This window comes from Blastomyces gilchristii (assembly GCF_000003855.2).
Source record: "Blastomyces gilchristii SLH14081 genomic scaffold supercont1.4, whole genome shotgun sequence".
In the NCBI taxonomy this organism is placed as follows: Eukaryota; Fungi; Ascomycota; class Eurotiomycetes; order Onygenales; family Ajellomycetaceae; genus Blastomyces; species Blastomyces gilchristii.
In genome coordinates this window covers 2,903,756-2,930,107 of record NW_003101679.1, presented here as the reverse complement: position 1 = coordinate 2,930,107, position 26,352 = coordinate 2,903,756, and the positions used below count along the sequence as shown (strand labels likewise).

Below are 26,352 nucleotides of genomic sequence, written 5' to 3'. Positions count from 1 at the left end.
TATGATGGCGCGGATAACACTGCGCAGTTACTGTACATTATGGACACGGATGTACATGTACGTACATAATTTAGCGGATTGGTAGCATCGGAAGAAATGAAAAGACGATATTTATTTATATCCCAGCCAAGATGTCCCTAAGAGAGCTATTGAGCGGCTGGTGGTGGCGCTCTTTCCTGGGGCCTTCTCGCTGCATGTGTCGGAGAGAATACAGAAGGATGATTCGGTCAACGGATTGTGGCCCTCAACGTTCATCACGATGTTGAATCCCTCGATGCCGATATCAGCATCTGTTGCTTCCATGGCTCTTGACCTGGTTGGTGATTCCATTGTCCGAATTTTCTTCGGGTTATGGTGCGCGGTGGCATTTTCTGGGCTCGTGATACCCGAACTGTGGCCAGATGGGTAGGATCGCTTGTTAGACCGTGGTGAACCCCCTGGAGGCGGTGGCTTGTCATCGAAAGGCGCAAACTTGGTATAACTCGCAGGTGAAGCTGGCCGAGATTGCATCTGGGATGTACGGTCCCCCCAGATGTAAGTTTCGGTTGAGTCAGATGAATAGGCTCCCGGGGGCTTTTACCCTTGTGTCTTGGAGGTGTCTCCTTTTCCATTGAACGAATAGAATCATCTTATCCCCTGGAGTCGAGACTGAAGAATTGGGGCCTGTCTGAATAATACGGTGATGGCTTCTTTTGGTCCTTTTTGAAGCTTTTGAACAGTGTGAGGAAATCTGTTTAAGTTCTTCTTAAGGAGTTCTTTCATGCGTTCTCTCTCGCATTTGACGCTCAAATCTGTATATATAAGATTGTGATTAGAGAGTAATAGTGCGGTCACTTCATGAACGGTATCCAACTCTTCAAATGAACAGTTGAGATCCTAGAGACACGCCATGTCCCTCAGTAAAATGGCAAGGAGAGCCGCGGAGCATCATCAGACAGTGGGACTGTGATGGTAAGAGAAGAGAAAGCAAAACAAAGAGTACAGATAATGGGGAAGTCGAGTGGCCAAAGGAAAAGGGGTAAGTAAGAGAGAAGTAAGACGCGAAATAAACTCAGCCCTGAAGGGTCATTCATATCCACAATAACACCAAAACACGAACATCAAACAGCATCGACTCAAGATGAGGATAATAAACAACCAAGTGGCCAACTGGAAAATCTTAATTCTTGCCAATGTAAGCCAATTCAAACCAACCTATCCATACCAGCTACCGTTACTATGACCATTAACCCCCCAAACCTCCGCAATCTTCTTACTAACTAGCTTCCCGATCTTCTTCCTTCCCACCAACCCTCCCAATTTCTCAAAGACCATATTTTCCATCGCGGCCACATCCCCACCTCGTCCTCGATGAGCCTCCTCAAACGCTTCGACAAACTCCCGCGGTGTTCGCCAGTGTCGCTGGATTTCCAGCGCCTTATCAGCCGTGACGCCACGCGTGCACATAAGCATTTTCAAGAAAATGTCGCGGAGCGTGAGCATTTCAGACTTGGAGGCAAGTGAAGAGAAGGCGGAGAATGTGACTGTAAATGTTGGTCTCTTGGCAGTGTCTTGTGCTTGAGTTTGGGATTGTTGAGAGCGAAGGCGTTTGACGAGGTCTAGATAGGATTGTGAGGAGGTGAGGTGTTTGGTTTGGATGATTGAAAGGGGGCTTGGTTTCGTAGTACCGGTATTCCCACTGGCACTGGTGTACATTCCCCTCAGCAGTTTCGTCATTCGAGCTAGGTACCTGATCGTATCATCTAGATTGCGCGTCTGTTTGACGAAGTACCCATTCACAACTTGCGTGGAAGCAATGGCTGATGTGACATGTTCATAATACTTCGTTCCCGCAGTACCCGCGTCGGCAAAGTCTTCGATTAAATAAATGACGTTCTGTACCCCTGAACGTCGTAGTCGGAATTTCTGTTCATGGAAACGTCCGTCTTTGATGCTGCCGATCAGATCGTCGAGGCGTTTTCGCTCCACAATCCAGTCAAGCATGACTTCGTCCCCTTCTTCACCGTGGCGAGCGAGGAAGTTTGGGTCTTTGCATTTCGCGACCCAGAGCACGTCTCCGACTTCAAGAGAGCGTACGATAGGTGATATTCCCTTCTTAGTTAGTTCATTAGCAATGTAATCTCTATCTTTCACAGCGCGAATTTCTCTAACGTCGAGGACAAGTTCGACAGTGAAACTGTCCGGGGGGAGCGTGATTAATGTGAGCGCAGGCGCAGATAATGATAAGCCCACGTTTTGGTCTGCTAGACCTCTATTCAATGACGATTGTCTCCCAATATCTGTGGAGATGTTTACTGGCACTCGTGGAATTTCTGAGTTCGAACTCTCTGGGGAATCCGAATCATCTAGATCAATTATTCTCCGTTTGGGGCTCTGGCCGCGAACGGGAGGACCTGACTCCAATGGTGAAATATCCGCGACCCGCTGTGATCCGACCTCGTGTCTTTGCCCAACTCGATAAGGCTGTGGTGACTATAAAGTGATCAGATGATGACAAATTCCAGTTACAAATGCACCTCACATACTTGGTCATATCCGTTTTGTAATTCAGTAGAATCCTCGTTTGTCAGAGTTTTCTTAATCCTCCGCGCAATTTCCCATCCTTCATCGGTGAGCAGATATCTTCGTGACGATGGTCGACCATGCTCATAGACCAGATCTTTCTGTACCAGAGTTTTCATGGAATTCCACGCCGTATAAAATTTGGATGGGTCCGGAGGAACCGTATATGAAGAATCGCAATAGGGTTGGGCAAGCTCAATTAGCTGCTGTTTGGTGAATCCAATAGATGAATTCTCATCTACATTGGCAAGGCCCAGGAGCAAACCATATGGGCCGGAACGTAGGGCCGGTACATAAGGTTTCACTTTCTTTGGCCTTTTTGCTGGCTGCGTCTCACCATTGTCATCTTTTATGTTTCTTTTTCGGGCTAAAATACAAGGCATTAGGAGGAGATTCAGATAGACCTGGGAGGGGATGAATGTGTGTATACTTTGATGGGGTAATTCAGGCATAGGAAGCCCATTTTGTTCGCAATAAGTTTGCAATTTTGCCGTTAGACGATCACATAACTTCGGACCAAATCCGTGTAGCTGCTGGGCTTCTGAAGGATGGTTGAACGGGATAGGGCAAACCTTCATTGAATCATATGCCTTCTTGTATCTGACAACATGGGATTAGAACATATGGGTTCCCAAGAAGACAGGGGGCATGGAGGATCCAGAGAATACCTACACGTTAACGCCCTTCGAATTCCGCTCCCGCGCCTCATCGAGCCATTCCTTGATCCATAAGAGGAGTAGTGGGTTCGCGCAAGGATTGTCAGCCATGTTGACATAGTTACCCTTCGGCAAAATTATCTCACCAAAACGCGGTATATAGCTCTCATAAAGGCGTAGCCCTCGTGGCTATACGGTTACCCTCTTAAAAAGCATCATTGTGTGATCCTTCTTGAACACTTTCGCGCTTCCAATCAACAGCAAGCATAAACATAGCAGAAAGTCGTGACAAGGTAGTCACACACCTGGTCACGTGGATCGCGAGGTTGATATAAAAATCAGGCCAAAAAGCGGCATACTAACACCTTGGGATTAATATTTATTAACTACTCTATACTTGAAACGACTATTCTGTGTTCAAACGTCTTGGCGGATACATTTCAGTAGTCACATAGAATAATGACGAATGAAAGATTCTCAATCCAACCTCAAAAGCCAGTAACATGCATATTGGCCACGAAGCTGGCAATTTCTGTTACATCCCCTTCGCCGCGGGGCAAAAACTCGAGCATATATTAGCTGATAACTCATGTAAATCGAGTCTTCTGTTCGGTGCAAGATCATATTTCGCTAACTGGATTTGTGAACATTAACGATGTGCCTAAGCATTGCAACCACATGCGGTGGGTTCAAGCTTTGTGTGAGGGGATTTCTGGCACCTTTACTAAGAGTTAACCAACACAGATGTTTGGTTCCTCTCAATGAAGGCCTGGGTTCCCTTGGTCACGGTCACAACTACTGACACAACTGATTGACTATAGCCTTCCTCCCTCCTTGTGGGTGTCGGTGTTGATCAGGTTCCCGGTATTCGGTGTACCTGCGTGATTTGGCTTAGTATTATCTTCTACGGAAGTGCCATTTTTTTGCTACCCCTTTTCCTAAAATCTCGGTCTAGATCAAATAACCAGGATGAACGCTACGGTGGAGCCTTGAGCCTTGGAGCCTTTGCTGATCTGAGTGGGTAACTATTGCATTCGCGCACTGACCCGTGTGGCTCGCTGCACGAAATACGCAGCGTACACTTGGCTGAACATCCTCCGCTAGTCTTAATGGGGGAACGACGTGGTTTCCAAGCAAGTCAATACTGGGGAGCAGGGAGACTAGAAAAAGCAAATACGAAAAAGGAGAAATGCAGGGCCAAGAACAAAGAAAATAAAAAGGATAAAAAGTAAAGAAAAAAGAGGGAGTGTTGAGAGAATGATCCCGTCCTTAAACGGATCTAGGAGGTTTAACCCGTTTATTTGTCTGTCAGTTATTACGTGGGGCTGGAGCTTGCGGGTTTCTGGGTTTCTGTTTTTCCCCTCTGACTCTGTAACTGTTCCCAGGCATTGCCACACCGTGGAAGGTCTTCCATACATTCTCCGCATACTATACTGAAATTTACGTCCCGTACTCACACATACCTTACGCCGTAATTACACAGCCGAGCTTTCTATTACAGCTTATTTGGCATAAACGGCTACCCTTACAGAGCCTGACTACATCAGGGGTACAAAACCAACCTCCTTTAAAGTTAAGTCCAGGAGGTACTTGATTGTATTCCGGTCGTCCCCCTCCCTTGTAATGAATCAAGGAGCAAAACAGGGACCATACCGGTAAAGACACGATGCGGTCACGGCGTGACGGCCCAGGGCCGCTTTTTCTATAATTGTTGCTGCCATCAGTCAGCAGCTCTACCCACCCTTTCGCCCAGTTCTGGTCCATTCCCCTTATAACCTCCTCCTCTCACGCACTTTTCCCCCCCAATCTCCTACCTTCTCTCACTACATACCCACTCTTGCAAGGAAAAGCTTTCGACTCCCTCTACTTCCAAACCTAGCCACATCTCTCCATCCCCCTTGCCTGTCCCATAAAACTCCTACCTCGTAAACAACCACAAGAGGCACAATGTCTACTCGCAAACGGGGCCGCGGAGCCGCAGAGGATGACGAAGAACTCGTAGCCTTACCCAGCGATGAAAGTGAAGAGGAAGAAGAGTACGTTGAGACCTCTCCTTCTGCTCTATCATACCTTATAGCCCCTTCTCTTGACATCATCTATTTTGGCCCATTGTCAAATTCCCAATTGCATGCATGGTGGTTTGGAATTGTGCGGCTATCATGGAATCCATTTATATTGCTGCTGCGTTCGCGCTGGCTTGCGCCTGAGGAAATTGAGCTGTTATGGTCGCAGATGTGGCTGTCGTCGACTTTGGTTCCCCATACCCATACCACCCAGCGCGATGTTTTTCAGATGAAGAAGCTATGCGCACACTAGCGCATATCCTCAGCTGCACATACCTTTCTTCGCTAACCGTATTGCCGTCAATGAAATATTAACCATATGCTATGATTAGATATGAAGAATCTGATTTCGGCGAAGAAGAGGGAGAAGATGAGTCAGGCTCCGGGGAAGAATCTGAAGCTTCTGAGGAAGGGGAGCCTGAGAAAGAAGAACGTAAGTGATCCCATCTCACGAAATCCTATTTTTCCTGTTCTTTCTTGTGCTTTTCCTATCGATGGATAACCATCAATTTGTCGCGCCCTGATGGGGAGAACGTCCGTTTTTCCCTCATATCGCCCTCCCAGCGAAATCCCTCCCCATGCCCCTAAATTTTATGACTTAGCAAACTTGCTAACCCAAAAACAGCCGCACATAAGAAACGCAAAGTAGCGCCAGCCCCGTACACTGAAGCTCAGGGCGCAGAAGGGGAGGAAGAGGAAGAGGAGGAAGAAGTTGAAGAACCGGAGCCAGAAGGAGCCGAGAAAGGCCTGGAGGCCGAAGGTGATGAAGATGAAGAGCAGGAGGAGGAAGAGGAAGAAGAAGCAGAACAGAGAGAGGACGATGCACCAGCGCCTGTTAAGAAAGCTGGACTGGCTGTGTCCGAGGTGCCCGCGCCCGTTGAAAAAGTTGCTACTACCAATGGTGCCGCGGTTGCTCCTGCTGCCGTGGAAGTGGGTAATGGCGAATAAGAGCTGGTAATCGTGCAGCGCCACAGCCGGAGGGTTGCGGAAAAAATGAGGGTTCGCGGTTAATAATTTTTTTTTTGTCGTTGTTTGGTTTTTTTTCTACTTCTTGTTTTTTCTATTTAATTGGGGGGGTTTGTAAGGGGATATGTGGGACCAGGTTTTCGCGCTCTCTTTTTATGCGGGGGCGGGGAATCATTTCATTTGGGCTGAGTAAGGAAGGAAATAATCGAATTTTCCGCGATTTATCTCTTTTTAGGTCCGATTATTTTCACTGAAGTAGTTTCTTAGTTAGTTTGTTAAATGAATGCTGTTCATATAATCTTTCTTTTTTTTCCTCTCTCTGGAAGGAAAATATCGTTTTTCTCTTCGAGAGAGGAGAAAAGTTATGGAGTCCATTTTTCTCCAACTTATTTTTTTCTTCGCCTATTATCCAATCATTGAAGACGGCATCCGGCGAGCGTGAGATTTTTCACGAAGTACTTCGTCCGGCGCCTGCTTGGATCAAAATGGCAGCCTGGAATTCTCAACTTGTCATCGCGTTTGTTAATCATGTTCATCCTGGGCTGGCATCGCAGAGTCAAATACAATGATACCTAGACCGGGAGGACTGTGTGAAACAAAAAATATGAAAATGAAATGTTTGTGTATGTGTAGGCGTGTGCATTTTTGTCTGAAATATTATCGAGTGAGGTTTAATTAGAGGGGCTGATTATCTATTATTCCCCTTAATTCGCGCAAGGCAGTGATCATTATTAACTAGTGTGGAGGAGCTGCCTCCCTTATTGGATGGTATGCAAGAATCTTTCAGTTCGGCTTGGTGTCCCACCACCGCAATCTTGACCTTAGTTGAATGATTTCCTGACATCCTTAGGGACTTTTTTGCATTTGGAACTATTATTTTCTACGTCGGGGAGATATGAAGGAGCTCATAAATAGGAATGCTCTTACGGGGAAAGTCCTGTCAGCAAAAGTGCGGACTGCACTGCACTAGCGACACATGCCTGCAAAAGCCTCGTAATCCAGATGGATTGATGATATCAATGATGGGAAAGAAGGAAGGAATGATTAATATACATATACATATATTAAATAGATAATAAAGGTTTTCTGTTGTGTTCAATTACTACACCACATTAAAGGTAAAAAAGGGGAGCAAGACAAAACCGAAGCAATCAACCGATTGCCGTGTAGTATATAGGGAGTATCTTGTCCATCCAAACTCAACTCCACGTTTCTGGCCAATGGTATTGACTAGCGAACCTGGGGTCGCAAGATAGGATGTAGAGATGAACAAACGGGTTCAAGGTACATTAGATGCGGTAAGATGTAAGCAACGGAGGAATGTGGCCAGGAGGTGACTAAAAGCAAAGTAAAAGAGAAGGGATAAAGGAAACCAGTGAGAGTTATTAACCATCACTACCACTGCTTCTGAATGTAGCGCACAGTTGGCAGTAGTGGTGTGTCAGATCCAAGACAGGTTGCGGAAGGTTTGTGGCCTGTACAATGCTGCGCACTTTGACGGCGCCTTCTTCTTCGATCAGTTTGCGGATGGTGAAGAGGAGTTCAGGGGAAAACTGTATGGTTGGATTTGGGCGAGACCAGTTAGTTTCTAGGAGTGTTAAATGGAATAGAGAGGGATCCTGTTCCCTTCTTCTTTTGCCTCAGGATGTCATATTTACTGACCTCTGAATACCACCGATATTGCCAAGCAATGAGTCTGATCAGAGCACCGAGCATCCCGCGCGTGTCGCCCTGGCGCTCATACATCTTCAGAATACCCTTCATCGCCTTCGGAGAGAATCTGATGGATAGACAGTGTTGGTAGGCTTCCACTGCTTCGTTGAAATGATGAAGACGCTCAGCAAGCTCGCCGAGGATCTCCCATTCTGTGGCTGATTTCTTATAATCAACTGATTGTTCGCGAGATTGTGCCATTTCTGTTCGCCAGATAGTGTACACGCGAAGGTCCTCATAGAGGACCATGAATAAATTGTCGAGCCAGCGCTCGCATAATCGCTTGTTCATGAACTGCGTGTATGAATTAGAGGTCGCATCAGGCTGTACAGGCGGCGGGAAGACTGTTAGTATAAATTTGGACTTGTGTGTTTACTGAGGTAAAGATAAACTCGATCACTCACGTCTTCTCCACCAGATTTGACAACTTCCGAAGCAACTGATTGTTCTGGGCGTTCAATAGTCACGGATTTCTTGGCTTTTCGAGTGTTATCTTCCTCTGACGATTCGTTCTCCTCATCGCTTCCTTCGGCATTCTCTGAATCTTGACCGTCTACTCCATTTCCATTCACTTGTCCAGCTCCACTAGTTGCCTCGTGTAAAGCCACAGTGCTGGCGTTCTGGACAGCAGCAGAAGAACGCCTGGCATTGACTTGGCGCTCCGCTCTATACTCCTCCTCCATGACGAAAACCTCGCTTCGGATCTTCAGGAGCTGATCCCAACCAATCGCCGCCGCGATTTTTGCGAGCAGAGTGTAAGCTCTCAAGAAAGTGCCTTGGTACCCTGCAGCATGTAGCTTCCTAAGTGTGGGATGGACGGCGTCATGAGGCTCTCCTTGCTTTGGCTGACCTTCATCAATTTCATCCAGCATGCTCTCAGGGAGGATGGGTAAAAGAATTCGAGAAGGTGGTGGCATCCGCGGTGAGTCCTTGTCCTGATAGGTGAACATCGGACACGAGTTCAGAGTTAGAAGCGCCAAGTCCCACTGTTCCATGTTTATGTATACTTCTGCTAACCGAGCCCAGGAGCTAAATTCGCTGGGAGCGGCAGTAACGCTACGCTTAGCACATTCAAGTGCCATCTCGCTTTCACCCTTACTCTGGCAAAAGGCTGCTTGACAATCCAGGAGAGAGTAATCCATTGGCAAGTCTTGGAGTGCGTCATGTAATAACCGTACAGCTTGCACCTCTTCATCTGCAGAAATAAGGACGCGCGCTAGGAGCGACGACACCTCAACATCGCGCGTACGTAGCTTTTCAAAGAGATTTATACCAGAAGCGTATCGTCCCGTCGTGTGGATATATTTTAAAATGCCGGACGTTAGGTGGTTCGTAACTGTGTTAGGGACTTGTGTTTCCGGGTCTGAGCTTAGCTGTCTCCCTGCGGCGATTATTAGCACATGCGCAAATGATGGACGTGGTGTATATCCAAACCGTTGAAAAATAGCTTCTCAGCCGCATCTAGAAACTTGTGCTCCATTTCAGTGTTCGTAACAGGGTTGAACCTTCTAACGCCAACAATATTTTTTATGCTATCGCCATTGCCGTTGTCCGCGTACGAGTACGCTCGAAGGACACCGCATAGGAAAGTTTCGAGCCATAGCATTTCCGTCACAACCCGTTTATCTCCGCGCTCGTCAATGCAGTAGCTCTCGAGACTGCCTGGAATCTTAACTTCGACTCGCATATCAACGTGGGAGAAGGCATTATAACAACTACAAAGCCGTCAATAACAATTCTACTTTGAAACCCTCGAAAGTTTCTCACCAGTATATTCCCGAGACAACCTTGTGATTCTTATCGACGGGGGAGTATGTAAGGGTATTGACGTAAGCAGCTAAGCTGGCCGACGAAGAGGCGTCCACGCCAGTGACATGGTGATAGACGCCAGTCTACAGAGTGGAAGAGGGCATATTAGAATACAGCGTTCCTGTTTGGATTGGTCATGCGCACATACCTGATTATTCGGGCTCGTCTTTGATTGCTTCACTAAATGGACAAGGTCCGGAGGGCCCAATTCCCTTAGATTTTGTAAAGCTTCTGTGCGGGCGTCAATTGAAGCATAGATGCTATCGTCCTCGATGATCCTGCATTTTAATAATAGCTTTCTTAGTAATTTGAACAAGACGCAGCGCACGGCGCATTGGCATGCAGTATATACTCTGCGGAGTGGAATGACCTACTCTGGGACCGCTGGGGCGACCATGATGTTGATGCGTAAGCTCAGGAACGGGGATTAAAGCGTGCGGCAATGGATGACAGCATTAACGGAATGGCAAATAGCGAATTGAATCAAGTCTTTTGTTGATGAAGGCCACGGCTAATTCACGCCGGACGAGTTGTTCAGCAGTGCATGGGTTTAAACGATGAGCTAATTGATGGTTCAGATCATTTCTAGCCACCTAGACAACATCCGTTTGCGCCATGCCCAATCAGGAAGATTTGAATCCACTAACCAAGGACCGATATACTCCGTAGCTTCTGGTGTCCTTCTTTTCTTGTCGCTATATGCCACTGTTTTACAATATTACCTGTACTACTTAATTAATCGAGAGACGTAATGCTGACTTGAGCTGGGTGATTTGCCTGGCCTCAGGCTTTCTTTTCCAACCTAGCCATGACGTCCTTCGTTGCTCTCAACATCGAGCCAGATGACTACAGCGAAGAGGAAATTGATGACACGAAGGAAATCCAAATCGAAGAAGCTCTAAAGCTTTATCATAATGCCTTGAAGCTTCATTCTCAAGGGCCCCAATTCTATGACCAAGCTTCTGAGGCATATGAAACGTTATTTAAATCCGAAATATTCAACTATCCGGAATCGACCTCGGAGTATAAGAGGAGTCAACTTGAAGGGCCCGAGACTCAACATGAAATCTTTCTTGTGGAAGCGGCAGCGGAATCTGCTGCTCCTTTAGATGCTAGCGACACAGTTTCCAGTGCTTTGCCCCAGACACTCTACCTCTCGCATAGAAACCGAGGCCAGTTTACGTTAGATTATCTGAGGCATTTACTACGCTCGAAGAAAGCTGATGAGAGCAATAAATCCTTTATTGACGTATCTGCCGCTTCTGGTTCAGCAATCAGATCATTCGCCGAAGCCCTGGAGAGGGACGATACCGACTTGGAGCTATGGAGGAAAAGCGCCAGGATTGGAGATGCACTCCAAAGTAATCGCCTCACCAGATTTTGCTTAGAAAGTGTGTTGGAAGGCGGCGATGACGGGTTTGACGATGGATTCGAACAGTTAGGTCTAGAACAAGCTTTTGCAGGTGAAGATCTCCGCAAAGTACTCGATGTCCTAAGCGACAAGCTGTCTATGTTGCAACGGCCACTCAAACGACCAAGAAGAGCTATTCGTCGTCTTCTACAGAAGCAAATCGATCCTTTCCCGTATCTTCCAAGAGGGTCTAGTGTTTCAACTACATCTCTGAACTTGCTTGGAATTCCACCTAGCCGTCACGTCCTCACACCTACAAGCGCAAGCTGGACTGCGGTAGGTGGAGCTCTCCTGCGGGCTTTGCTAGATGAACAAACGGGCGATATTAGCTTTACTCCAGGGGCAGCTATAGGAATCTCTGTTCAGGAGTGTCATGATTCGATTGAAATTTCTCCGTCCTCTCGTCCTCTTATTCAACAAAACTCCGTACATGACAAACGTGGGGATGGAGCCAACCCAAATTTGGATATTGAACTTCCTGATGCGGAGCCTCAGCATGTCCTTCACTTACCAGCAGAAGGTTCTAATAAAGCCCATTCCTCGATCGCCTCTAATGACGATAATAGAGAACCAAGTCCTCATCCTGAACAGGCTTCGGAGATTCACCCTGAAAGCTCTCAGGGAAAATCTGATGAGAAACCAGAGCAAAACCCACCGCAGATAACGCTGGATGCATTCGAGCAGACAACAGCTGCATCACAGTCTCGAAAAAGATCTTCTGCATCTGCCGGAAACGATGAACAACCGGATGGTGGAAGAATGAAAAGCCGTCGCATTCGAGCTCGCGAATCCAATGCCGAAGTCCATGCCCCATCGGGGCCCGCACCTTTCGATGCAGCTAAATATTTTGAGGAACACCTAGAACAGTATGTACATGCCGACCAGTGGATGTTTGGAGTTGTGGGAGCTTTGCTGTCCAAGGCTGGCGTCGAAGATCTGGGAACGATCGATGAAATGCAAGAGATTTTGTGCTTCGACGGCAATCAGGAGCCTCCGGAAAACAACACCCAAAACTATATTGCCCAGCGCACTCTTTATAATGATCTTCGAAAAGTAGTCGAGAAGTGGGACGATGAAAAAGCTCAAGTTGCTTTACAGAGTGATATTTATTCCGCAGATTCGACCGACAGCATAAATGGAACGAAAAGATCGGGAATGAGTGTATTTCTCGATCATTCTCGACAAAGTCATCCCAATCCCGATAAGGAGATTACTCTCGTAGAGGACGATGGGCTGTCGGTTTTTTTGGAGCATATCAACGGTGGATGGATTTGCCCTAGTGAGGCCGCATTTCTGTGGTTGGAACAGCACTTGAAGCCTAATCCCGGCCATGAATTGCGATCTGACGACGAGAACCAGTACATGGGAAGTTCTACCTATACGAACCGGCTTTGGACAAGGCATATGAAGGAGACAGCCATGCAAATCCTCATAAATAACGACGAATTCATTTATACCAAGTTTAACGACTTTGCAATGGCCTGGGAGCAAGCCATACTGAACTCCACAAGCAACGTTTCGTCTCCGCACCTTTTGGCTTGTGCGGAGATAACGCAAAGCATTTACGAACTACATCTTGATATATACGCCTCAATTAGCGGACCTGGCAGTGATCCTTGCGATCACTTAAAAGTATTAGAAGAACGAGATCGTCTCAATAGATGGAGCACTCTTGCACGCGCTTTTATGAACTATCAGAACGATGTATGTGTAGGGAAAACCCTTCAAATTACCATTCAACTTCGTCACTTATGGGCCTCTGTTTTCCACTTTAACCTGATGGAGGAAGTTCCCCGAGACTATGTCTTCCTTTGTCTCAAGGACTTGAGACGTGTATTGGTCGCCCTTGGAAACCCATCGATACCTCTGCTAAACAATTCAACAATGCCTGAAATATCTGTTTCCGCGATAGATGAAGAGATTTCAAGGCTCAACTCCATGGACTTTTTTACGAATATTTTCAATTCCGATTCCGATGATCCTGTTCATCTTATTGAAAGCATTGAACCTATTCTGGACCCATCATCTGTGGAATTTGTTCATGCTTCGCCATCCGGGAATGAGTTTAAAAGGCCAATGGAGAGCACAGAGTCATCTGCAAATTCTTCATTAATGTCCGCTATCCAGGGCATGATTTCGTTTTTAGATCGGGGCGATGCAACTTTACGGCTTTTCCTCTGGAGGAAGCTTAGAAACGCATATGAATCTATTCAATATTTCCCCAAAGTCATATCTTGCTACCTTCGGAGTATTGAAATAGTTGCTGGAGAGCTTCAAAATCCCTCATACCTGAAAGTGTCGAGTGGACTCCGGCAATTTTCACTGTTGAAGTGGATTAAAACTCTTGACGATTTACTAAGTAAGGTGGTTGGGAAGGTCACAGACGAGCCCGAAAAATCGTTCGAGTGTTTTGATGTGGCGCATTTACAGTCTTCTATGTCTGCTGTAGTTCGGATTTCCAAACTGCTCCATTCTTTTGCCCTATTCGAAGACTCAGTTCGCGTTGGTCAAGTTACCATTCCGGATATACGGCCAGCATCAACAGCCAAGACTTTGGAGCAGTTCAAAGAGAAACTTCGAGGAATGCAAGTTAAAGCATGGGTTTTGCTCTATGCATTGCTCGGAGAATTCATGGAACAAAATAAGGAACTATTTGACACCCCTAATGACGACCGTATTCATTACCTACGTTCTGTCCATAACGCTCTCGGAATTCGATGTTATTGCAAATGTTCCCACAAGCTGCTTCTGAAACTTATGAAGAAAGAGTTGTTGACTCTCCCAACAGAAGATAGCTATGAATTTGACGTCTCACAGGTTCTATTTGACCTGTACGGTCTAAAGTTCTTGAACCTTGACGATATTGCGAATCATGGGTGCCCCATTGAAAGACTGGATCGCGCCTCAGCTGTTATGATGATCGATTTTGTTATGACGCAAGTCAATAGAATGAATGTCAAAGATGTGCACAAGTCAGAATTGAGGCCGACTATAGACACCATGCAAATGGCTATTGGCAGGGCCACCAAGTTCTCCACGCCTCTGACTTTCAACAAGCGTGTTTTATCAGCTTTCCTGAAATCATCGATCAACCCATCCGACATGTTTCGTGCAGTTCAAGGAATCGGGGAGGTATCAATGGTCCCTGTTTATACAGATAGCCTTGAACTTGCGGATAAAGGTTGGTACTATCTCCTCGGCTATATATCCCTGTCAAAATTTCGGGCCCAGAAAAGAATAACTGCAATCCCAACCGACGATCTGGATGTTGCAGCGTCTTTTTTCAGGCAAGAGCTGGAACATGGCACAGGCAAATGGGAAACATGGTACCGCCTAGCTCAAGTGTACGACCTGAAGCTAGAGGAGGATATCGCATGGTCTGCCGACAAGTTGAACAACAATCGATCAGACCTAGCAATTTTACAGCGGAGGGCGATACACTGTTTCACCATGGCAATTGCGGCTGCTGTACGAACAGCCGACTCGTCACCTGAAACGAAAAGAAAGATATCTGACCTCTATACCGAATTTGGATTTCGGATATATGCATCAGCGACAGAGCCTCTGTCCATGGAAGCTTTTAGTTTGTCTGAATTTACGAGGCATTACAGCAGCGGCGAAAACCAACAAATGTACAAGGCAAAGCCATTCCCAGAAATGAACAAGTATTCAGCATGGAACTTTGCAAGCTACCTTTTTCGACGAGCGATGGATGAGCGGCCTAATTATTGGAAGTATGTAGGCCCATTACCCTATTTAGGGAATCAAACACTTAATGCGTGCATATAGGAACTATTACATGTTCAGCAAATGTCTCTGGAAAATGCTCTGCTGCGATGCTGCCACACGGGGACAACACTCCCCCGTGGAAGTTGACGAAGTACTAGATTCATTAGTTGATGCAATCGAAGCATTGCCATCGAGAAGGGACAGTCGATCAGATCCAGTCCTTGAACCTCATTACAAGCTCGTATCTATTTCCCACAAGCTCGTTCATAGAGGACTCTTGAAGGTTTGTTCCTTAGTAACGTATGGCTATAATGTATTTTGTACTAATTGTGTAAAGCCTGAGAGTGCAAGGGACCGACTTCTTGCGACGCCCTATGCGCGGAAAGTCAGCCTGAATAACGCTGAATGGAAGCCCTACATCCTGGAGGTATTAAGAAACCTTCGGAACGCGGACAAGTCGAACTGGCATCATCGTATTGTCTTGCGGGTTAGTCTCTCTCCCTTTCTAGCCAACAACGCTCTCTTTGCTAACTGTGACCAGGCCGCGCATATAATCTATGATGATTCAAAGGACGATGCATCTGCCTTGGCAGCTAAATCTGAGGTTTCGCAGCAGATATTCACTAAAACCATGACACTTCAAGTTTGGAGACCGGAAAACGAGCGTGCAGGAAGACACTTTGTTTATACAACTCGATATGTGTACTTTTTCGTCGGCCTTTTAAATCAGCTGAATGATCGAGCAAGCTTGGATATGCTCATTCGGCGCGTACGAAGGAAACCAAACGACTATGTCAACCATTCTAAGCTATGGGAAGATATGTGCTTAACTTATATCAAAGTAGGTAACCAAGTACACGTCCTACTTGATCTAATTGCAAAAACTAACCTCTCCTTCCAGCTTTTCCGCCGCGTCGGCGAGATTCCAGAAGGGCATGAAGACACTGTTTTCAAACCCGTCAGCCACGACGAGTTCGCCATATACTGCACGCGCCTGGAAGACTGGTGCCAGCACCATTCCACGGAGACCCATCTGGTGGATTTTCTCAAAGATGCCGTTGAGCTGAAAAAATTGAACAACGGCCTCATGAAACCTGCTATATTCGAAGACCTTGTCGCCGATACCTACGCTGTTCTCTACCAGAGTAATGTACCCAAATTCATCGAGCAAGTAACTGAAGAAGAGAGCCGCGAACGGATGAAGGTAGACCATCTCCTTGTGGCCAGCGATGGTCCAGATGGTACTCAAACACCACCGGTTTCCTCCACTCACGCTCAGCCCGGTCCCAAACCGCGGTTCAAGGGAGTATCGCGTAAAGAGCTCCAACGTAAAGCCGAAGCAATCGCCACAAGAGCCCTGGCGCCGAAACCAGCACCGAAGCCCCCCGTGCGTCAAGCGGATGAGGAGACCTCTACTTCCAAGCCACAAGGAACTATCGAAGTCGCAATACCGTTGCTACCCAGCAAAGAGGAAGCCTCGGGCATCCAAAGCAGTGTTCCGGGCAGCGTTCATGACAGCGCCGATAATGAGAGCGAACTTAGCGAAATCGACGAGGAGAAGATATTAGAAGAACACGATGAAGCAGCGGCTACGGGAACTGCCCCCGCCCAAGCTTCATTTTCGAATGCATTGATCAAGAGGGTTATGTCTCCAAAGCCTGGGTCGGACGACCCATCGACGAATGTCAGCGTTGCTGATGGCGCAGAGGTCGAGTCGGGTCCTGCTGCTTCGGCACAGGATGCGAAATCGGAACTTGAACCTACGGAGGTAGAGCCTTTAGACGTGGACATGGAGGGGGATGCTTAATTCCCTCTTTGAATCGGATTATTTGCTATTTTTGTTTCTAAATTGCTTCCAGTAACTTCTTGGCCTCTGTATTAACGATTAGCCTTTGATGATTTGAACGGTTTATTTATCATAAGACTATTCTGTGGATGTAATATCGTTTATGGTTTCTTCTCGGACGGCAAACGGATATCGGGGGTGGGTATGGCGTCCGCGGTTTGAAGTCGTACTGGTTGCGGTATTATGAACCAACCAGGTCTAGTCAACTTCATGTTATTTTCTATTATTTCTGATAATGCAATGGCTTGGTAGCCAGATAATTAAACCATCCCTTTTTTTCCTCTGCTCTGGTGGAATCTACGCGGAAGCAAGTTAAAATCACACCTAGTTCTTTACATTAGGGGGCTATTCTTAGCGGAAAAAGAAACGAGCACTCAAATTAGCAAATAGATATTTAATCTTAGTAACGCCCTTCCTGTTTCGCGGTCCCAAAAACTCACGGCACCCAACCATCTAAGGGAAAAAAGCTGCTGCTGAAATCCGAAAATTTCAGGGAGTTTGGAAATATCGGTTTCTCAACACACCATGTATGTACAGCCAAACAAACTATTATTCATATAGGACAACATCAGGGGTATCACGGTAACAACATAAACATATGTAGCTTGTCAATTTTTCACTCCAATTCATCCAAAACACTCTGGAGCAAAATCCCGTTGTCTCGCCGTCATCATGCGTTGTCTTCTCCCGCCTGTCAATTTCTTCGACACAGACATTGGCCCAGGGCTTCGCTTAACGTCAGAATCTAGTTTAAGATATTGGAGTTTCATGAGCGAGTTCTCAACGTCACTCTCACAACTTGCATAGCTATAATCGAGCGAATCCTGCCGCTGCTGGGGCATGAGATTTTTCTTGGATTTTGTTGCTTTTTTCGTTGGAGAGCGGGAATGCAATTCACGTTCGAGGCTGGCGACTCTCTTTCGTAGATTATCATTATCTCGTTCTAATGCGATTATTCGATGTTCTGAAGATGTTTGCGGGTCTTCGTGGACTATATTAAATTACAGGAGTTAGCCGAGTTACCGCAGAATAATAAAAAAGAAAGTAGACGTGGTTGGGAGCACGTACTCCTTACGCCCCTTGACAGTAAGTCTAATTTTTTATCCAGGTGCTCATCATGACGTGATTCCTGTATTCCGGTTAGCTTGGGTGTACCATGTTTAGTGTTTAGTTTAATAACAATATTTACCTGTTCACCCCAGGCCGCTTGCCATCGTCGCTTCTCTTCCTCAAGCCGCTGCTCCATCTCCTGCCAACATTCTTCCCGTACCTCCTGTTCGATCAACATGCACCTTTCCTCGGCTGCTCTCCAGTGGAACTCAGCTTCTGCTCTCGCAATTTCTTCCTCCGCCAGTTTTACGGCCAAGGCATCGTAGTCATCACTAATTTTTGCAATTTCCAACGCTGCAGTCTCTAACTCTTCCGCTGAAGCACAATACAGGCTGGATTTGGACTTGTTAGCGTGAGCATAAGTTGGACTCTTCCTTCCACACCCCGTGTTAGCCAAGATTGTGCTTGTGACGGAGGGTATGCGAGGCACGGTGACCTCGCGAGCCAATGCAGAATAGCGCAAGATCTGAGAGGTAGCGTTAAAGTCACCCTGTGCGTCTGCAGTCACAATCATAAGGGCTCTTTGTGGGTGTCTCGGATATGAAGTCCCGTGGTTCGGCGAAGGGAACGAGTTAGAGAATAAGAGTTCGGTGAGTTTGCATTGTCTGTAGGGTACCAGCGCATTCTAATAGGTATTTAGCAAATTTTTGCGAATGGCTAGTAATTTCGAGGTACATACCTTATTTCCGTCCTGGAAATCACTCTGCGTTTGGAGACATTGACCCAGATACATCAAACTCTCGTTAATTTTCCCAGCTTCTGCAAGTGTTGCTCCCGCAGTTTTCGCATTTCTAGCGCGCTCAGAGCCTACGCACAGATAATAAGTATAGGTTGTCTCAGGATAATGATCCATGCGTAGTTCTTACCAGCAAGATCAACCACAGTCAGCGTATTTCCAATCCAGGATTCTTCACCAAACCTCCTATCTCGGACTCTTCGTTTCACTTCAACACAGAAGAACCCATGGCTTCGTGAGCTGACACTATTACTTCCTGTTCCAGTCACTTTTCGCTCCAGCAAGCCAGTCTCCAAGACCATCAAGGCTTCTTCGTAAGTGCCGCAAATAACCTTCCTCAAACCAGCTACAACTTTGCGATCCGGTGAAGCTTCTGTAGGTTTAAATAGTAAATGCCGACGCCTTTCCTTCTGGTTCATTGCGGGTCGACAACTGGTTCTTGAACTTAAGGGAGTAAGGAGATCAAAAATTCGATCATTATATACTTCGTACATCGATACCAATACCACAGTCTCCCCTTCGCTCGGATTAGGAATCACGAATTCGCTCACGTCCGGCGATTGAGGGAGCGTACTCGGCCGGTGAGGCAAATGACGTCGAGGGAAATTTATAGTAGACATCGAATCCTGTTTGTTTTGAGAGGCAATCTTAGCTACATGTTTTGAAATTTTAGGGCGGTTCCAAAAAGGTAATTGGGAAGGATTTAGGGTTTTATTTGGAGAAACCCAGCTACTGCCATGACCGTCAACTGATTCCATTGTTGGGGAGACAAGTCGAATTGTTGACGTGCATGAGCCTTGTCTATGGGTATGTTTTGGGGTGCTTGGGATGAATCTTCCCAGAAATGGGCCGGTTGAAAAAGAGTCCGCATGTAAAATAGGACAAGGGAAATTAGAAGGGCTCCGTACCGTCATAGGGGTTTGACACCTCGACACAACAGACATCGGGGTCTGAGCCCTGGACCCTCGACCTCGTTCGTTCCATGGATCACTATAAATCATTTCGATAAAGGATCTCGCAGTAAAGAGCTGTGCTTCAGATGGGTCGGAATCCGCAATGGACGATAGCAATAGGGGGTTATCTTGGTTATCCAAATTCTGAACCGTTGACGAAAGGGAACGGAAGAGGACATCGAGTGACATCTGCGTTATTCCGCGCTGCGATTTCGACCCAAGGATAGTGTGTGTCTGAGACAGAGAAGTAAGCTTGCGGGCTTTTCACTTGCTCGTCGATTCTCAAAATATTCATGAAGTCAATAAGAGATGAGACAAGAGACATCAAACCTTTCCACTCCCAGTGACTCCCAAGGTAGCAACCAGGCCATCTCTACCATCACAAAGAACACCTTTTATCAAACTGGGCATCCCAATTTCTTCAAAAAGCTCTAGCTGAGAGGCATTCTCTTCAAAAACTTTTGTGAACCCGAACTTCTCAACTGCTCGTTTTCTCGAATCGTTTGGTGGCTGCAGCGTGATATGAGTAGGCCAGACGGGACGTTGGTTTCCATCGTCTTCAGACAATTGGGGCTCTGGGCGCTCAACTGTGAGGTATTCCTGCTTTGGTATCTGGGTCGCTTCTTTCTTGTTCATTGGTGGCCGAAGCCGCAGATAAACCTGAAAGAGTGATGTTTGCCCAGTGGAGGGCTTCGGGCCAGATTCCATGTTATCGATTTTAGACACACTAAGCTAAATAATTAGGACTTTGTAAATTATGATTAACCAACAGCGAAAAGGAATCTGATATAGAAGTAAACTGCGACTGTGGTTGCTGTCTGTGATCGTTTGTTGTCTTTGTGTGTCGGAAAATCGGTGCGAACCGGACTGGCAGGGGTAATTAAACCGTTGCCAGGGCAACAATCGCATCGCTGGAAGCCGCCAGAATTGTGGATAGGATGTCAAGCATCGAGCTACTGACATAGTTACTTACTTACGTAGACACGAGGAAGGAAGCTCAGATACGGCCAACTGACTTTTTGACCCGTCCTTGGCTAGACTTAATGGCCTGTAAGGTATCAACATCCTTTCTGGGTTATTTTCAAAGTTTAGAATCATGCCATCGAAAGTCCAATCAATGGTTATGATAGCCTGGACTGAGAAAGAAAGAATACATACACCATTTGATTACTTTGCATTTTAGCTATCGATCAGTTATATTAATTTAGCTGGATACCCTCCTACTCGGTATGGTTCTGAGTTCGCATCAATGATAAGAACTCGGTTTCGGAGAGAAATTGCTCATAATTCACTTCGTCGCTCCCTACCACCTCTTTTCCACACTCAGGACAATCATCGAAACTGTCAGCCGGGTACACATGATGATTGACACACTTGACGAGTTTGCTGCACTCAGGACTTCCCCAGGCTCGCTCCACAGATCCGGTTTCAGCCGGAAATAGATAGGGCAGCTTGTGATTTGAATATATTGCGTGCTTCGTTGAATCAACCAGCTTGACATACAACCCTGCCGATTTTGGATAACGACGGCATAACGTCGCCATGCGCTGTATCGTCAGGTCAAGATCTAGCTTGAATGGACCCAGTCCACTAAAATTTTCACGAATAGCGGTGTCATCTGGCACATCTCCACTAAAGCCCCTTGCTTCGTCCGCGATATCCCTACCTCGTGCACAATTTAGTTTGACAGCTCTCTTGGCCAGAGAGTAGAATCCCAGCTGTAAAAGGCGTGTTTCAACCTCCAACGTATTTAGAGACTTGGATTCGCATTCAATTATTGAATTATTGAGGCTGCTGGTATTTCTGTTACTGTGTATAATGACGGTGCGACGAATGGACTCGGCAAGAATCCTGCACTGGCATGACGGGTCATCGAGTGTTAGCAAGAATTCGGATGTTTTTAGCAGGTCTACAAGGGATGTGTAGCGACATCGATAGAAGAGAAGAACGAATCGTAAACCGAATGGAGAGTTGGTTTTAGGAATTTGAAGCTGTTCTTGAAGGTGCCTTAGGTCTGCTTCTAGTGGTATGACAAGCTGTTCTTTAGGGCCGTCAGCAAAAAGGTCGATATGATTACCATATAGAGCACAACAATACCTTTGATTTCTAGGACATGGGCTTGGACTTCGGCAATTCCTGAGCCGCGTTCTTGAATCACGCGTCGGTTATGTCCTGCAGACAAGGGACTAGGACGGATTTGGCTGCGAAACAGTTTAGATGTTTCACGGAGCATTATATCGGAGTGTTGCAGTCGTTTCCCCAACATGTGGTACTTTCTCCCAACATTCATGATGAGGCAATCAACAGTGCTTGTAAGTTTCTGCGGGTTCCTGTTGATTATGACATCGAGTGCACATATATAAAGGCCATTATTGCTACAACATTCGCTGGTGTTCGTTACTCGAAGACATGGCTGACATGGCTCGTTGCATTTACCTCTACACCTGCCATGGGAGCATCGCTCCTGACATGGTTGCTGGCAAGGGGGACATGATTCATTCTCATGGCACCTGAAGTCTTGAATCAGATAAAAAAGCATAGAAAATGGCGAGTCGAGGGCCAACTCACCCCGCATCACAGTTGTGATGGCACCCTAGCTTCTTGCCACATTTTTGAGCACATGGAGCATGCCCGGTTTTGTGGCAAGTTTCACATACCCCTACACACCGATGACCACAGTCGAGAATGAAATCGCAAGCCTCTGAGCATAAAGGCTCCTGGTCTCTAAAACCACAGATAACCAAAAACTTGTGTCCACAGCGTAGTGTTAACTCTTCAACAACAATTTGGCATAATGGAGGAATGTTGGACTTCTGTTCTGCACAGGGAATCATTATATCATGTCGGCAACGAAGACTCCTTTTGCTTGATGAGGCAATGCAAGATCCACAGGGTTCCCAGCACGCCTTCGTGCATGGGTGTTTGCATGTTTCATGGACTTTATTGCATTTTGCTTCACATTTCATAATAGAAGACGCATGGAGCTCGAGCGGGTGGCAGCTACCTTGCGTTAGCATTGGAAAAGGATTTGTGGCATTTCGCTCTCTTCCGTCCGTACCTTTGAGTACAAATGTGTCCACAGGGGAGAAGTTGGTTGCATCGCGCCTGGCAAGGAGGGATTTTGGCGAAATCTTCTGGTTGCTGAACGGGAAAGTAACCAGGATCATGGCTCAGATTTTGAGAACATGACCGTATTTTAAGAGTCATCCCAAGTCTATTTTGAGAGCGGAATAGTTGTCTACGCGGAAAACGGCACAAATATAGTTAGAATGTTGTGACACCAAGAGAACTGAACTAGCGAGGAACTCACATAATATCATTCCACATGGGAACGATCTGTAGCGATTGCGAGTTTCCAAAAATATAGAATCCATCACGGGCTCTACTGCATGCCACGTTGATCCGATTTATCGTTTTCAAAAACCCAGGACGGCATTCAGGGTTGCTCCTCACCGTAGTCAAAATAACCACTTTAGCCTCCTCGCCTTGGAAGTTATCACTGCGGACATCAGGCTACGAAACAACATCAACGGAGTCTGGAAAACCTTACATGGTTGATATGCGCAACATTCCGGCCATATCCAAGTCCACCGGCCCTGGCGATTCCAGTTCCTTATCCGTGAGGAAACCCTCGAGAAGAGCTTCCTTATCACTTTCACTGAGCCACAGGCTACATGAACGATGCAAACTTTGGATTAATTGCGCTAGCTGGCCGCTGTACGGTGTCTATCAGAGTTAGCGTGATACTGACCGTTGAGAAGCTCACTTACTAGAACTGCTATGTCACCTAGCCCATATACATTGCTCTGGACCAAATATTGAACCAATCCTGAAACCATTTCAACTTCAAATCTATTTGAAAACGATTTTGTTGCGCTAGAAAATCCAAAACACTGGTCCTCGGGAATCCTATGATCGAACCAATAGGTTCTATCTCTCAGCCCGCCAACAGCAGAGTGTAGCTTGGTCGAGGGGTGATCCAGTAGCCGTGGATAGAGTGTGCTTTTAGCAATCTGTGATATATCTGGATGCATTCTGCGCTGGACACTTAGAATCGAATGTGGTAGCGTCTTAATCCCAGACTTGCTATTCGTCAGCCTCTCAAAAAGAGATTCGTCCAGTCGATACAGGGACCCAGTTTTTGTTTCTAAGGACAGAGATTGTTCTACGAGTTGAGGCCTAGCACACTGTATCAGTTATTATAGTATTACGCCGGGATAGGGGTCACTTACCGAAGTTGAAGCGGGTCGCCAATGAAAATAGCATGCTCTACAGAAGGTAGCAAGGTGCAAAGACTATGTGCTTCCATAACTTCCCCAGCTTCCTCGCAAATGACAACTCGTAATCTCAAGCGTTGTAGAAGGGACCATTTGGAAGCGCATGCCGTGGTGGTCAATCCCACAACTTCCTGCATAGAAAGACAGCGCGCCTCAATTTCCTCACGAACAAGCCGCAGCCGAGACACTGCGGCTTGGTGTTGGAGATGAATGTTGACAATATCCTTTGCAGTCGCCTCATGATCAATCTCAGAAGCCCATTTTGCCATTAGTTCGCACCTCTCTCGATGTGAAAGCATCCAAATATTTTCCATGGCATCGCAACTGTTCTGTCGCATTTGGGATAATACATCCCGCAATACATGGTAGAATATTCCAAGGTCGATCTGCCGATCGTTTCCTTCAATGCTGTTTCTCCCTAGGAACATGGCAAAATCTCCGCTCACGCTTTCAGCCAAGACCTCCAGGTCTCCCCCGGAACTCCAAAGCGCATACGGGAATCCGCCTATTCTCTTATGTATACCCATGCTTTGCAGTGGGTCATCAGTCCTCGCTGCAAGCATGAACTGGCGGTATACATCCTTGTAGTTGTCACGTAGATGTTTGGATACTGTGTACCATCCTAATTTGTTTGGGGCATTGGTAGCTTCGCAGATGTCTGATCCGTCAATGGCAAGGTCTAGATGCTGGTTAGCAAAAGCAAATGGATTGTTGGAGCATTGATAGGCTAGGGGAAGTATATAAGCAAATATACCTTTGGCTGCTCCGTACTCCTTCGCCCTAGTATGTCTCTCAATTTGCCTAAGTTTGGTTGAAGATACAAGAGATTTCAAATTGTACTTTTTCGTCCAATCTTCCCTGCTTCCACCCCCAATTCGAGCTATCTTCCTTACACCTTTCTCAAGGAGCTCTTTCAGAAAAGCATCAAGAGCGTGATTCGTTAAACAGACAACCAAGATAGGTGTTTGAGAGGAGCCCACTGCGGAGAGTATCGCTTGTACAAGAGTAGAACCCAAATAGGTTTTTCCAGTACCTGGAGGGCCTTGAACCAATGCAAGTTCCCTATTCATGGCTTCCACAAATGCGATAGCCTGGCCTTCGTCGAGCCCAGTACCTTCCTTGAGAAATTGGAGAAATTCACTTTTATCTGCAATAAGGTCCCGTAGTGGCTTTCCCCGGCAGATTGCGTCCTGGCTTGGATTTTTAAAATCTATCACCGCTCCTTCAAGTATTGAATACGACGGAGGTAGAAGGCCAACATTTTCCTCTGATTCTCTTCTCGGAGCATAGTACCGAGTGAACGCTAAATCTGACCTTTGTAACTGTTGAAGCCGGTTTAGAACTGGGTAGAAACCATTTAGTAGTCGCCTTGGAAAGTCGACAAGAACGAAGCGACCACTAGCAAGCCCTTGAGAGTAACGCACAGTTCGCCGTAAGTCATCGATATTTTCTGGCTGAGCAAAACGTAGCTGAACGGCGGCTTTGGAATTGTCAGCATTTATTGATAGTAGAGGGGACATTGTTCACATTACCTCTGACACCCTTTCCACCGCGCGAAACCATAGAATCGGTGCTTTGACTCAAGTAAGCCTCGAAAAAAACCACAGATAATTCATTTCCCTCGTTATCAAGCCCAACTAGAGCCACAACCATCCCGTTTTCGAACCTTCCGGAATTAAATATTTTTCGTCCACGTAGCTTTTTCGGGCATAGGTAACTAATGCGGACCATGAGCCCTTGGCGGTCATGGAAAAGAAGCTCTTCGAACTCAGCTTCCCAGAACAAGTAGCATCGGTTACCGTTTGGAGTATCCTCACATGGTTCATAATCAGAACCGTGACTGCTAATTGTCAGTAACTTTTGCGCTGCGACATAGACACAATCCTTTAGTCCCTCCACATTTTCGTATCTTAGGTGGCGAAACAACGTATCAATTAGGCGCTCTGGCCCTCGGGGAAGAAAATGGGGTTGGTTAAACGGTTTAAACGGCATATATGGGCCGCGCTGGGACAATATTTCATCCGCAGTCGGAAGGATGTGTATGTTCCTAATTCTGACAAAATCGTTGTCATGCCTAGCCCCAGCATTAGCAAGATGGCCGGGGCCATCATTCTCAAAATGTCTTCCATCTATAGGCGTACTACGCGGCGCAAGAGACAGGTAGTTGGTCGATTCAGAAACAGGTTGGGGCTCGCTGCTTTTCAGATTGCTGACTTTGAGTGATTTTGGCAAAACATGGGCTTTGACATTCGTGTCCTCAGGAGATATCGAAATTGTATGCATGATCAAGCTATCCAAAGAGAACCATTCAACAACTCAAAACAAAAGGACTGGTGAGGACAAATGTGTAGCTGTAAAAGTCGTTCTGGAAGGCGCGTCACCGCGAAGTAATTGGGGCTCCTTGTGGGTCGCACAAGTTAGAGCTGAGATAGTGAAGTTTATCTGGTTCTGGAGAGGAAAAGAGAAATAATTAACATCAGCTTAAGGTGAAGGCATGTGTTTAGGATTCAAGAAGACAATG

The 26,352-nt window shown here is 46.4% G+C and overlaps 6 protein-coding genes across 6 annotated transcripts; 2 read left to right on the top strand and 4 right to left on the bottom strand.

Moving 5' to 3' along the window:
- Positions 1-111: 111 nt before the first annotated feature.
- On the bottom strand, positions 112-510 carry BDBG_02939 (uncharacterized protein; the record flags this gene model as incomplete). Its single annotated transcript, XM_002626716.1, has 1 exon — positions 112-510. One exon carries the CDS (start codon positions 508-510, stop codon positions 112-114), a length of 399 nt encoding a protein of 132 aa, XP_002626762.1.
- A 684-nt stretch (positions 511-1,194) lies between these two features.
- BDBG_02938 (crossover junction endonuclease MUS81) lies at positions 1,195-3,329 on the bottom strand (the record flags this gene model as incomplete). Its single annotated transcript, XM_002626715.1, has 4 exons — positions 1,195-2,472; positions 2,526-2,929; positions 2,993-3,162; positions 3,235-3,329. 4 exons carry the CDS (start codon positions 3,327-3,329, stop codon positions 1,195-1,197), a joined length of 1,947 nt encoding a protein of 648 aa, XP_002626761.1.
- A 1,378-nt stretch (positions 3,330-4,707) lies between these two features.
- BDBG_02937 (uncharacterized protein) lies at positions 4,708-6,674 on the top strand. The gene is made up of 3 exons (XM_002626714.2): positions 4,708-5,254; positions 5,614-5,714; positions 5,907-6,674. The coding sequence occupies exons 1-3, from the start codon at positions 5,166-5,168 to the stop codon at positions 6,227-6,229; spliced, it is 513 nt and encodes a 170-aa protein (XP_002626760.1). The 5' UTR covers positions 4,708-5,165; the 3' UTR covers positions 6,230-6,674.
- A 167-nt stretch (positions 6,675-6,841) lies between these two features.
- On the bottom strand, positions 6,842-10,345 carry BDBG_02936 (clathrin-coated vesiclec protein). The gene is made up of 7 exons (XM_002626713.2): positions 10,144-10,345; positions 9,918-10,047; positions 9,728-9,852; positions 9,395-9,675; positions 8,365-9,341; positions 7,910-8,284; positions 6,842-7,800 (listed from the first exon to the last, which is right to left on the bottom strand). The coding sequence occupies exons 1-7, from the start codon at positions 10,164-10,166 to the stop codon at positions 7,633-7,635; spliced, it is 2,079 nt and encodes a 692-aa protein (XP_002626759.1). The 5' UTR covers positions 10,167-10,345; the 3' UTR covers positions 6,842-7,632.
- BDBG_02935 (uncharacterized protein) lies at positions 10,230-17,335 on the top strand. The gene is made up of 5 exons (XM_031721026.1): positions 10,230-14,914; positions 14,970-15,192; positions 15,247-15,396; positions 15,451-15,750; positions 15,811-17,335. Exons 1-5 carry the CDS (start codon positions 10,578-10,580, stop codon positions 16,714-16,716), a joined length of 5,916 nt encoding a protein of 1,971 aa, XP_031577403.1. The 5' UTR covers positions 10,230-10,577; the 3' UTR covers positions 16,717-17,335.
- Positions 17,336-17,381: 46 nt separating this feature from the next.
- On the bottom strand, positions 17,382-26,114 carry BDBG_16692 (uncharacterized protein; the record flags this gene model as incomplete). The annotated part of the gene is made up of 19 exons (XM_031724585.1): positions 17,382-17,746; positions 17,824-17,884; positions 17,945-18,490; positions 18,545-18,672; positions 18,732-19,227; positions 19,510-19,788; positions 19,885-20,281; positions 20,571-20,624; positions 20,713-20,724; positions 20,779-21,595; positions 21,652-22,064; positions 22,123-22,554; positions 22,613-22,792; positions 22,865-23,053; positions 23,105-23,280; positions 23,325-23,733; positions 23,787-24,510; positions 24,586-25,311; positions 25,364-26,114. 19 exons carry the CDS (start codon positions 26,112-26,114, stop codon positions 17,382-17,384), a joined length of 7,155 nt encoding a protein of 2,384 aa, XP_031577402.1.
- Between the last annotated feature and the right edge of the window lie 238 nt (positions 26,115-26,352).

Coding starts and splice junctions, on each gene's coding strand:
- BDBG_02937 (XM_002626714.2), top strand. CDS start 5,166: ATGTCTACTCGCAAACGGGGCCGCGGAGCCGCAGAGGATGACGAAGAA. Junction 5,255..5,613: donor GAAAGTGAAGAGGAAGAAGA/GTACGTTGAGAC, acceptor TGCTATGATTAG/ATATGAAGAATCTGATTTCG. Junction 5,715..5,906: donor GGAGCCTGAGAAAGAAGAAC/GTAAGTGATCCC, acceptor ACCCAAAAACAG/CCGCACATAAGAAACGCAAA.
- BDBG_02936 (XM_002626713.2), bottom strand. CDS start 10,166: ATGGTCGCCCCAGCGGTCCCAGA. Junction 10,048..10,143: donor GTCGCCCCAGCGGTCCCAGA/GTAGGTCATTCC, acceptor ATTAAAATGCAG/GATCATCGAGGACGATAGCA. Junction 7,801..7,909: donor AATATCGGTGGTATTCAGAG/GTCAGTAAATAT, acceptor CCAACCATACAG/TTTTCCCCTGAACTCCTCTT.
- BDBG_02935 (XM_031721026.1), top strand. CDS start 10,578: ATGACGTCCTTCGTTGCTCTCAACATCGAGCCAGATGACTACAGCGAA. Junction 15,193..15,246: donor TTCATAGAGGACTCTTGAAG/GTTTGTTCCTTA, acceptor AATTGTGTAAAG/CCTGAGAGTGCAAGGGACCG. Junction 15,751..15,810: donor TGTGCTTAACTTATATCAAA/GTAGGTAACCAA, acceptor CTCTCCTTCCAG/CTTTTCCGCCGCGTCGGCGA.